General features: G+C 41.8%; 1 protein-coding gene across 4 annotated transcripts in view; it reads right to left on the bottom strand.

Annotated features, from left to right (window-relative positions):
• The window catches only part of sdccag8 (SHH signaling and ciliogenesis regulator sdccag8), a 328334-nt gene that overhangs the window by 312759 nt on the left and 3395 nt on the right, over nt 1–12180 (bottom strand). For all 4 annotated transcript variants that reach the window (XR_007248183.2, XR_007248182.2, XM_048536980.2 and 1 more), the window contains exons 2-3: nt 6657–6833; nt 3755–3837 (exon numbers count right to left, since the gene is read on the bottom strand). Coding sequence is in view for 2 of the 4 variants with exons in the window: in XM_048536980.2 (XP_048392937.2) it covers nt 3755–3837; nt 6657–6833 (260 nt within the window). In the remaining 2 variants the exon portion in view is untranslated. The remainder of the gene's footprint in view (nt 1–3754; nt 3838–6656; nt 6834–12180) is intronic.

The raw sequence follows: 12180 nt of genomic DNA, 5'->3' as shown, positions 1-12180 counted from the left end.
CATAGGGTTTTGGGAAATCTCCAATTTCCCAGGGCTCCTAAGATAGCACCTTCTAAACCTAATACCATCTAGAAAGGCCACAACTATTTCCATACCTGGAAGTTCTTCTACAAAAGGAGTTCATGAAATATGTTGCAGTTCCTATGTTTGTTTTATGTAAAAGAGTGCATGGCTTTCAGTTTCCACCACCCTTTGTAGCCGTTACATAATTCTGTCACCACCTAAGTTAGATCCTAAATACCTTATTTTCCTTTAACAACACAATTGTCAAACTCGACCCCTACTTTTTGATGGCTGAATCATAAGGCCTCAATCAAGTCCATCTCATTACGTTCTCAAGATAGTAAATTTCATAAGACAGAGAAAAAGCTTTTACCAAATCACCTTTCCTCATAAGATGGTTAAGGTGCTACTGAGAAGTTGAAATGGTTGAAAATGGGTTGGTTATACTGGAACCAACCCATTCAAGACAGGACTTATGCATGTGTGAGAAGGGTAATGAACATAGAGGAAGTTGTTCACTTCTCTGGAATTGTTAAACTCAAATGTTGAGTCCTGAAGGCTGTAAAGTTCCTACCAGAAAGTTCCAGCATATATAGTTCTTTTGCTTCTTTTTAAAAGGTGTATCAGACTGATTCCTAGGATGTCTGGACTGGCCTGTGCAAACTGGGTTGGTTAGAACTACATTCACTTGAAGAAAGAGGGAGAATCTCAGAAAACCATAACATTTTAACAGGACTAGAAAGGACAACTGCAGGAAGGATATTCCTAATGACTAGGGGAATCACAAATAGATTCACGAGAAGACCATTTCAGACTTAAATGAGGATAAATTTCTTCAGCTAGATAGAGTGGGGTGAGCTTGTGGTATTCACAGCCAAAGAAAGCAGTTGAGGTCAAAATATTGAGTGTTTACAAGAAGGAGTTGGATATGGTTCTTCGGGCTAAAGGCATTAAAAGGGCATGGGGGAAAAAGTGAGAACAGGATTGGAGTTTCATAATCAACCATATTTGTGTTAAATAGCAGAGCAAATTCAAAAGGTAAAATGGCCAACCCTTGCTCCTATTTTTTACATTTCAAAAGCTAGAACTGAACATTGTACTCCAGATGTAGTACAAATGGGCCAAATGTAAATCAACAAAGTGATGTCGAAATTCTAAAGGGACACTAGTGTACATATTGATATTCCGAGTTATCGGTTTCAAAACATTCTAACATGTATCAGAAATATTATCCAGTGTACAAGTTAAATTTCTGGTCACAATTTAAAACAGCAATAAAACCAGTATGAACATTATTTAGCTGCTGCTAAGTCAAGCCTATGAGGTTGCTCTTGCATTTGAGACCTATGTTGTGTTGTGACCATTACAGTTTTTCTTTACTTTTCTCATTTTTGGTTGTGAACAGTGAACTGAAGTTGAGAATTTAACTTTCAACAACAGCTGGTTAAAAACAAGGACAAACAAACAAACAAACTTGAAGGTTGTTTATGAAAACTGACCTAGAACACTAATTATAGGTTGATTATCGTTCCAAGAATACTGTGGACATTTCAGCACCCAAGATGTATTGTGCTCAAGCTTGGCAACTGCACAGATGCTAAAAGAGTCAATTAAAGACAGACTAATACTGATCAAACAAGGAGAATGTTGAAAAAGAAATAAAAACTAAAGATCTGAACTGGTTTTGACTGTTTTTGTTTAAGCAACGTAGTTGTAAAAGCTGCTAGATGGAGCTTTGGTTGCTCTTTCCAGTTAACCCCAATTGTCAAATGATTGAAAATTCTGCGAAAAGAATCCCAGTAAGACATAAATAAAAGTCTCCAGCAGTCAATGGAAGCTGTTTATATATTGACTAGTGACTTTGGAATTCAAGATATACAGTACCACTTGCCTATGACAATTCATTATCCAAGGACTGTGTGAAGGATTAGCAACCATAACTTAAAACTACTTAAGTGAACTGGGAAATTACAACTCTTATTTTTCTTTTAATTTATCCCCTAACTGTGTTTGCCTTGGGTTATGATCAAAGAAGATTATTGTTTAAATACCAACAATTTAAACCCAAAGTAATTAATTACTTTGCTCTACTACAGGTACAATATTGTTAATAGAAGCATGTTAGTTTTTGTTTAAATTGCAAGTTTGGTGCCTGATGTCTGTTACTCAAAGCCTGGTTAGGAACAATCGGACATTTCAGGGTCAATGAATCATTTATTTATTGTCATCTGTGTTCAATATAAAATACAACGAAAAGTGTGTACTGTTGCCACACGTGCGTGTCATTTACATTAAAATAAAACTTTAAAAAAAAGAAAACTGAGAGAGTCTAGTTTTTCCTTCTCTTGGTATTACAGTCCCACTCCAGGCTACACCAGCCCACTCCGTGCTGCCACCAGAGTATCATTTCAGGGTTATGTCAGCCCATGCCATGCTGCTGCCAGGGTCACACTTCACATGGAAACTGAAGTCCCACCTCAGGCTTCCCAGGCCAGCCAACACTGTAGCCATGCTGTCTCTAAAGACCCTAGCTTGGAGTCCCCCGAAGCCGTCTTCCTACCAAAAAGCTCTCCTTATTAGAGATAGTAGTAACTATCAACACCTCCTTGACCTGTATGTCCTCCCTGGACCGACCTATCCCCTTCCTAACTCCCCACCTACATTCATCTTCACTGGCTCCAACCCCGCCTCTTTGATCTATCTATCTCCTCACCACCTACCTTCTCCTTTATCCATCTTCTATCCACCTCCCCCTACTTCCCATTTATTTCAGGATCCCCGTTCCCTCCCCCATTTCTGAAGAAGGGTCTCGACCCAAAACATCAGATTTCCTGCTCCTCTGATGCTGGTTGGCCTGCTGTGTTCATCCAGCTCTACACTGTGTTAGCTCTCCTTATCAATTAAGTTTGATGAAAAACTAAGTAAAACTGAGAAAGGGGGAAGGGAGAGAAGAAGAAGAAGAAAAGAGAAAACAGACAAAAGCAGATGAAGAGGGCACGCCTGGACAGAGGAGCCCAGGCGCTTCCTACTTCACTGTTGTCTTCTTGAATATTTTAATTTCACATTGTTGTGATATCCAATGTTAGCAAGTCTCATTTGATCTGGTTTACTATCCGTTTCATAACAGTTGCTTGGTTTTTCACTTATTCTCTTCACCTAAGGAACTCAAGTCATCTAGGTTATTTCGGATTATGAACCACACTACAATCATTGTTGACAAAGGTCCATAATCATTTGGTGAAAACCTCCTTTAAGATTATTTTTCTTTTCCATTTGAGATATTGTGGTCCAACCTAAGATTTAGTGAAACATTTTGGCTTCTTCACTGGTACGACTCACTATGCCAATCTGCAGCAAAAAAAATGGGGACACTGTGGCATCACTGAGAAAGTCTGCTGAATTTTCCTTGCTTTCTTCTTCCCAACATGCACAACAAAAGAGCACTGCATTGTTCTGGTGGCTTACTTTAGAATTAAATAGTCCACTAATGCAATGTGCGAAAGTAAATGAAAGTTTAGGGTGTGATCTTGACTGGTTGAATTAGAATTCCAGTATTCCATGGCTAAAGCAACTAGGACAATACTAAACTAATTTTATGCTTTCCTACCATATACCAATTAAGCAAACGTAAACAGATAAGCTTGCAACTAGAACATACAAAAACTTGCAGTCTAAAATCAAAGTGAAATTTCTAGAAAAATTTGACTTATTTATTTAAACATTAGTATATTCTCTTTTACTTATGTATTACCATGGGATGTGTGCTGGTCGCAGCTGCCGAACTTGGTCGTTGTTCCATTTCTTGATGTCGCAATAGGGCTCGGAGCTCATTAACTGTATCAAAAAGATGTTATTATCTAACATGGTTCCATTTTAACAGCAATGCTACTGAACACAAAATGTAGTTTGCACAGTAAAAGAAAACAAACGGACATATATTGACAACCGGTTAAACGCAGTATCAGCCTGAATAACGGCAAATATCAAATTGATGATCTAACAGAGTTCTTGCCATTGATGTCATTACCAATATAAATGAGGTGATTTTAAGTCAGTGTAAGCAAAGATAAAAAAGTAACATTTGGCTCACAATTAAAACAATTCTAGTTATCAGGACAGGAATCGTCTGCAAAATTGGGTAACTGGCAAGACATTATGATTTTATCTAAAGCAAAATGTTGTGCATGTTAGAAATATGAAAAATAAAGACACTGCTAGAAGTACTCAGCAGGCCGGGCAGTATGCAGAAAGATAAGCAGTTAATATTCCAGATCAAATGAATTTTCAGGAAAGGTGACAGATCTGAAAGATTAACTCTGGCACAGATTTTTTAGTCTCGGAAAGTTGGAGACCAGAGATTAAACAGATGCATATTAGGACCGTGAGAAAGTCCTGATACACTGACTCAATGAGATTTGCATGTAAACCGTGAACCTCTGTAAAAGGAATTCCACTGATTCTCAGGAAGCTCTGAAAAATTCTCCAACTCTGTATTGTTGACAGAATTTCTGACGGTTGACTTACTAACCCAAGTCATTACTTAGAATACATTAGATAGAAAATTTCCCAGCGCAAATACTTGGTTACAACTGCACACTACACTTCCAGCATCCACACCATTCCCAATTCCCCGATCTGTCAACTACCTCCACAATACTTCAGCTCCTCCTTGAAATCTCGCTCTCACTGCCTCTTGAATCTTTTCCCTGAACCACTAACAACTCTCTAGAAACCAACTTTCGAACTAACTCCAACAGATCACTCAGCCCCGAACTTCTGAATCACCGCCCCCATCTGCCTCCAATACAACACATGCTACCAATCTGCCACCCTTACCCACTTAGTTCAATAAGCCCTACCTCCATACCCCACCCACATTAGTACTTATTCAACTACACATCCATGCATTACTTAGCCATATGTATGCACTAACACACTGAAAAGCTGTGAACAAATTTTACAGAGATATTCAAAAATCAGGATGGACCCAGGCAAAAGTAAATAGAGAGAGTGTTATGATTCCAGTTTATGTTATCACAGGACAAGTCAGATCCTACAGTGAAAGGCTGCTTAGTGGGCCCTAACTTTAGGATCACATACATTTCAAATATTGTAAACATGTTTATTGTTATGATCGCAGCTGATATTAACACTGGACAAATGAAATCTTATCAACCATATTTTGATATTTCTTTTTGTTTATCGTAGTGGTCAGTTACTCAACACATTCATACTATTAGGCGCAGAAGTTTGTAGCTACTATCTGTTACAATCTACCCGAAAACATGAAATTCAATCTACGAAAACACCAGGTAGACAATAATTATAAAAAGAAGTAAAGCTTCAATTTCAAAAGCTAAAAGCTTGAATCCACATAAGAGTAATTAAATGAAGAGTACTCCACATTGTTCAAACTCAACATTTTTACAATAGGCATACGAAGGATGAGAGTCTTTAACAACCATGGCATCTGTGCTGATGCCGATATCCTTGCATATAAAAGCAATCATCCTTCCGCCTCATCTATATGGGCCTGATACTCAGACTATGTATAGACACCACCTGAAGGTCTTTGAGAAGTACCATCATGGTTGTTTGAGACCAATTTTCTGCTTCAGCTGGGGAATACAGGCAAATGAACAACAGCATCCTTGAAGTAGCCAACAATACCAGCCAAGTCACAATCATCTGAAACTAACTCCGCTGGGCTGGCCAAGCACTTCAGATGCCTGACGACCGACTGCCAAAGTAAATCTTCTTCACCCAGCTCAAGGAAGGCACTCAAAAGGAGAGGAAGGCCAAGGAATCATTTCAAAGTCTCCCTGAAGGCTTCCTTTAAAAAACGTTGCAACATAGATATCAATGCATAGGAGACAGGCATTCAGATAAACACAGTCTTGGAGGAAGTAAAATGTATGAAAGAACACAATTCTTTGAGAACACTCATCGGCAGGCAGGAGTAGAGTAAAAGAACCAGAGAGAAAAATGCCAGCAACTTCAATGCCAAGGAGCAATTCCACCTTCAGAGACACCTGCCAAATGTATGGTCAGATATACGGATCTAGGTTCAGCTCATCAGCCATGCAATGATCTACAGAGCCAATGATCAGTGACACGGAATTTCCTACGCAGACAATCACATTCGTTAGCAAGTGATTGCCAACGATCACAAAAAGACAGCTCTTCCTTGAGGCCTTTTGTTGCTTGGCTGATGCTTTGTAACAGAAAATGTATAATTTATTATTTTAGTTAAGAGCTTCTATCTCACTGATGTGGTTTCAGGTCAATCTACATTCAACAACTTGCTCTGAAAGATCTGATCACATTCTGTCAACTGTGACACATTCCATCACAGAATTTGAACCAATCGACAGCACCCTAAATAAAAACAACCCACAGTCTTTAAATAAACAAGTCAATTCATCCAAACTCCCAATATTCATGCTATAGCAAATTTTGGGTCCAGCTTTTGGGCAGCATCTTTGGCAAATAATAATCCGTTTTTCCTTGGGCCATACAATGTGTGCCATGTTTTGTTGACATTCATTGATTAGCTGTTGAGATATACTGTTCACAAACAAACAAACCAGAGGCAAAACCATAACCTTTACCGCCTTCAGTGACGGAGGTAATAGACATTAATCAGTGATCACCTGCATGACTGTGCTTTAGTTCTTGCCATGCCACTTGACTGTGACACTGTCTCCTCGCTGACGGACTTACTGAATTTGTCTGGACAGTGTCAGCTAGTGAAGATGATTCTGACGATTCTGCCTGATTTTTTTCTTCTAGAGTACACTTCAATTTCTGGATGCTTTCATTAGCCCTTTCTGCAATCAAAGATAGAAAAACAGCAATCCAAGAGTGGCAGAAATGAACCCAATTTGGAATGTAGACATCTTTATGATCATTTACATTCACAAATAAATAATATATGCTTTCAGGTGTAGAAGGGCCTTACCTTTGTTGGTAATCTTCATATCACGCAGGGCACATAAATTCAATGAAAAGTTTGAGGTAGAAACAAAACGGGTTAACTGGTAGCAAGTAGCAGTCAATAACAACTTACCTCATGACATTGTCAAGACACTAAGAATGACAAGACAGTCAAATTCTAATCTTCAGTCAAACAACACATTCATATGACACTTTTAAAAACAAGATAAAACACGTCATGGTGCTTCACAGGTGATTTTGAAGCAAATGATAAGATTGGCTAAATAGGTAGCATTTAATGAATATCATAACAGGCAGAAAGTGACAGAGACAAGTGGGAAGGTGTTGGGAGGGAATTCCAGAGCTTAATATTTTGGCAGTTGAAGTCATGACCACCAAATTATGGTGCAATAAAAATGGGAAAATGCTTGAAAGGGCAAAATTAGATGGGCAGAGATATCCCAGAGGTTTGTGATGGAAAGAGTTGCAGTGATTGGGAGCACTGTGGCCATAGGAAAGTTTTGAAAGCAAGAATAAGAATTTTTGTCAACGAGTTGTGAACCTGGGGAGCAGGTGTAGGTCAGCAAGCAGACCAGTGATGATGGGTGAACAGGATTAGGTGCAGAAAAGGATAGTTTTGAAATGACCTCAGGTTTACAATGTAGAACTTGGAGGCTGGCCACAACTGCACTAGAGTATTCAAGTTTAGGAGAACTGCGGAAGGTTTTCAGCAACAAGGGACCTGAGGAAGAAGTGGAGCTGCGTAATCTAACAGAGGTGGAAACAGACAGCCTTAGTGATGACACAGAGAAGGGGTGGTAAATCACAATGTTAAAACTGACACCACAAATGCACAGCAGGGTTCAGTCTTTGGAGGCTGAGTGTAAGAGGGATAGAAGGGAGTGGAATTTGTAGCATAGGCTTATACTTTCCCCAACAGTTAAACCGGAAGAAGTTTCTGCTCATCCAATTGTCAACATTGGACAAGGCTGACAAGTCATGGTGCCGATCATTAACACTGCCTGCCAACTATTCATTTTGGGGGTACAATTAATTTGCTACTATTAGAATGAAAGACATGGGGGAGGGGTTGATGTACAAAAAGGGCAGACTTGAAGGTAGACTAAATTATGAGAAAAGAGCACATGAAGTCACAGAGATTTGGGCTAGAGAAAACAAGTAGTAAGATAGATAATGAGATAATGGGAACTGCAGATGCTGGAGAATTCCAAGATAATAAAATGTGAGGCTGGATGAACACAGCAGGCCAAGCAGCATCTCAAGAGCACAAAAGCTGACATTTCGGGCCTAGACCTTTCATCAGAGAGGGGGATGGGGAGAGGGAACTGGAATAAATAGGGAGAGAGGGGGAGGCGGACCGAAGATGGAAAGTAAAGAAGATAGGTGGAGAGAGTATAGGTGGGGAGGTAGGGAGGGGATAGGTCAGTCCAGGGAAGACGGACAGGTCAAGGAGGTGGGATGAGGTTAGTAGGTAGCTGGGGGTGCGGCTTGGGGTGGGAGGAAGGGATGGGTGAGAGGAAGAACCGGTTAGGGAGGCAGAGACAGGTTGGACTGGTTTTGGGATGCAGTGGGTGGGGGGGAAGAGCTGGGCTGGTTGTGTGGTGCAGTGGGGGGAGGGGACGAACTAGGCTGGTTTAGGGATGCAGTAGGGGAAGGGGAGATTTTGAAACTGGTGAAGTCCACATTGATACCATATGGCTGCAGGGTTCCCAGGCGGAATATGAGTTGTTGTTCCTGCAACCTTCGGGTGGCATCATAGTGGCAGTGCAGGAGGCCCATGATGGACATGTCATCTAGAGAATGGGAGGGGGAGTGGAAATGGTTTGCGACTGGGAGGTGCAGTTGTTTGTTGCGAACTGAGCGGAGGTGATGCCCTACCAACCTCCGGATACAACGCATCATCCTCCGACGCTTCCGCCATTTACAATCCGACCCCACCACCCAAGACATTTTTCCATCCCCTCCCCTGTCTGCTTTCCGGAGAGACCACTCTCTCCATGACTCCATTGTTCGCTCCACACTGCCCTCCAACCCCACCACACCCGGCACCTTCCCTTGCAACCGCAGGAAATGCTACACTTGTCCCCACACCTCCTCCCTCACCCCTATCCCAGGCCCCAAGATGACATTCCACATTAAGCAGAGGTTCACCTGCACATCTGCCAATGTGGTATACTGCATCCACTGTACCCGGTGCAGCTTCCTCTACATTGGGGAAACCAAGCGGAGGCTTGGGGACCGCTTTGCAGAACACCTCCGCTCAGTTCGCAACAAACAACTGCACCTCCCAGTCGCAAACCATTTCCACTCCCCCTCCCATTCTCTAGATGACATGTCCATCATGGGCCTCCTGCACTGCCACAATGATGCCACCCGAAGGTTGCAGGAACAGCAACTCATATTCCGCCTGGGAACCCTGCAGCCATATGGTATCAATGTGGACTTCACCAGTTTCAAAATCTCCCCTTCCCCTACTGCATCCCTAAACCAGCCTAGTTCGTCCCCTCCCCCCACTGCACCACACAACCAGCCCAGCTCTTCCCCCCCCCACCCACTGCATCCCAAAACCAGTCCAACCTGTCTCTGCCTCCCTAACCGGTTCTTCCTCTCACCCATCCCTTCCTCCCACCCCAAGCTGCACCCCCAGCTACCTACTAACCTCATCCCACCTCCTTGACCTGACCTATCCCCTCCCTATCTCCCCACCTATACTCTCTCCACCTATCTTCTTTACTCTCCATCTTCGGTCCGCCTCCCCCTCTCTCCCTATTTATTCCAGTTCCCTCTCCCCATCCCCCTCTCTGATGAAGGGTCTAGGCCCGAAATGTCAGCTTTTGTGCTCCTGAGATGCTGCTTGGCCTGCTGTGTTCATCCAGCCTCACATTTTATTATATAGTAAGATAGATAATGCAAGGTCACAAAAGAGTTTAAGCAAAATCAAATGAATGTTCGATCTGAGGTATTGTGAACAATGAGCTGCTGCAGGCCAATGGAAACAGGAGAGGGAGCTGGTATACGGTAGGATGTATGCATAACTTTCAATAAGATGAAATTTACAAGAATGGGAATGCAATCAGGGTAGTAAAGGAATCAAAAATTACAAAAGTGCGAGGAAGATTTAATCTGCAAACAGGTGAAATATGGCAGGGCAATGATACGAAATTGGTCTTTCTAAACTGGTCTCAGTTTAAACTTGGATCAAACAGGCTGCCTAAAGTGCAGGTGTATTGTAAGTTTAAGCATGAAACAATAAAAGCTTGTAATGAAATGAAAGCCCTCAGTAAATAAAGCTGTGCACATGGGAGGAGGAAATCACAAAGACTCATGCATAGGTTAAGCAGGTGAGCAAAACTGTAGCACTTATTTAAAATTGCAATAAAGGGACTGAATTTTAACATGAGATCTGATGTTGGAAATAAAAATCAGGAAACACTTTACTCAAGTGTAAACGTGGAATGCTCCCTCTCTTTTGTTGTGTATACTGGCAAAATATTATAAATAGGTATTTTAATATGGGTTATAAATAAAAATAGTTTAATGGCTTGGATTTATTACTGTTACATGTACCCACATACAGGGAAAAGTTTTGTTTTGCGTGCAGCACATATCACACCGCACAAAGTTCATAGGGGAAATAGCACAGGCTGAGGAATACAATATTATGGCTGCAGAGAGGTGCACGAAAAGGAAGATCAATGTTAGATTTAGCTTGCATGATAGACTGGGCGGTGTTTACGCTTGCCACAGTTTATGGTCCTGGTCAGAACAGTTGCCATACCAAGCCATGATGCATCCAAGAATACTTTCTATGCAGTATCTATAAAAGTTGGTAGAGTGCTTATGGATATGCCAAATTTCCTTTGCCTCTACCTGCTCAGGTGGCTTTTTTATGCCTTCTTGACCATTGCATCTATGTGAGCGGTCCAGGACAAACTGTCACTCTTAGGAACTTGACACTCTTGACTATCTCCACCTCAGCTCCATTGATGTAGACAGGAGTGTGCTCTCCAACTCACAACCTAAAATCACTGACCACCTCTATAGTTTTTCTTACGTTGAAGGCAAGATTGTTCTCTTTATACTACACCACCAAGCACTCTCTCTCTTTCCTGTATTCTGTCTCATCATTGTTTGAGATCTAGTCTACAATGGTGGCGTCTTCAGCAAACATGTAGATGGAGATAAGAGTAAATTTGGTGACACATTCATGAGTGTACAGGGAGTACAGTAAGGGGCTGAGCACACAGTCTTGTTGGGCGCTGGTGTTGAGGATTGTCATGGAGGTGGCGCTGTTATCTATCCTCACTGATTACACACTGTGGGTCAGGAGTTCAGGATACTGTTGCAGAGGGTGGAGCAGAGACCAAGGTCTCAGGGTTGAGATTAATTTGGTTAGAATTATAGTGTTGAAGGAGAATTGTAGACAATAAGTAGAAGCCTGACATAGGTATCCTTGTTATCTAAATATTCCAAGGATGAATGCAGGGCCATGGAGATGCTGTGTACCATCTGTTGAGACTGTAGGTGAATCGCAATGGGTCAAGGCAGGCTGAGAGGCTGGAGCTGACATGAGCCATGACTAACCTCTTGAAGTGCTTTGTAATTATGGAGGTCAGAGCCACCACGTGGTAGTCATTTAGGCATGTTAAATGAGTCTTTTTTGGTGCTGGAATGATAGTGATCTTCTTGATACAAGTGGGGACTTCAGATTGTAGTAAGGAGAGATGAAAGATGTCAGTGAACACTCTAGGCAGCTGGACTGCACAGGATCTGAGTGCGTGGACTACTCCATCTGGGCCAGTCATTTTCTGTGGGTTCACTCTCCAAAAGGCCAATGTGAAATCTGCAGCATAACTGATGAAACAGGTGCAGCTGAGGCTGTTGGATTAGGTGACACCGTTTTGCTGAGGCTCTGTTTCAACTGAGCCTAAAATGTATTGAGCACATCAGGGAGAAATGTATTTTGTCCATTATTCTGTTATGTCACGTAGGCCTTACCAGAAACTACAGGTACCCATGTGGTTAGTTTTGCTCTCCAACATAGTCTAGTATTAGTTCTTGGCATCTCCAGTGGCCTTACAGAGGTCAAATCTGGATTTCCTGTGAAGATCAGGGCCGTCTGACTTGAACATTACATACTTGGTCTTTATTAGGCAATGGAGTTCCTGGTTCACCCATGGTTTCTGGTTGGGGAATATATGGATTAACTTCTTTGGCATA

This window comes from Stegostoma tigrinum, chromosome 9, assembly GCF_030684315.1.
Source record: "Stegostoma tigrinum isolate sSteTig4 chromosome 9, sSteTig4.hap1, whole genome shotgun sequence".
NCBI lineage: Eukaryota > Metazoa > Chordata > Chondrichthyes > Orectolobiformes > Stegostomatidae > Stegostoma > Stegostoma tigrinum.
The sequence above is the reverse complement of the archived record's forward strand: the minus strand, read 5'-3'. Positions and strand labels throughout refer to the sequence as shown.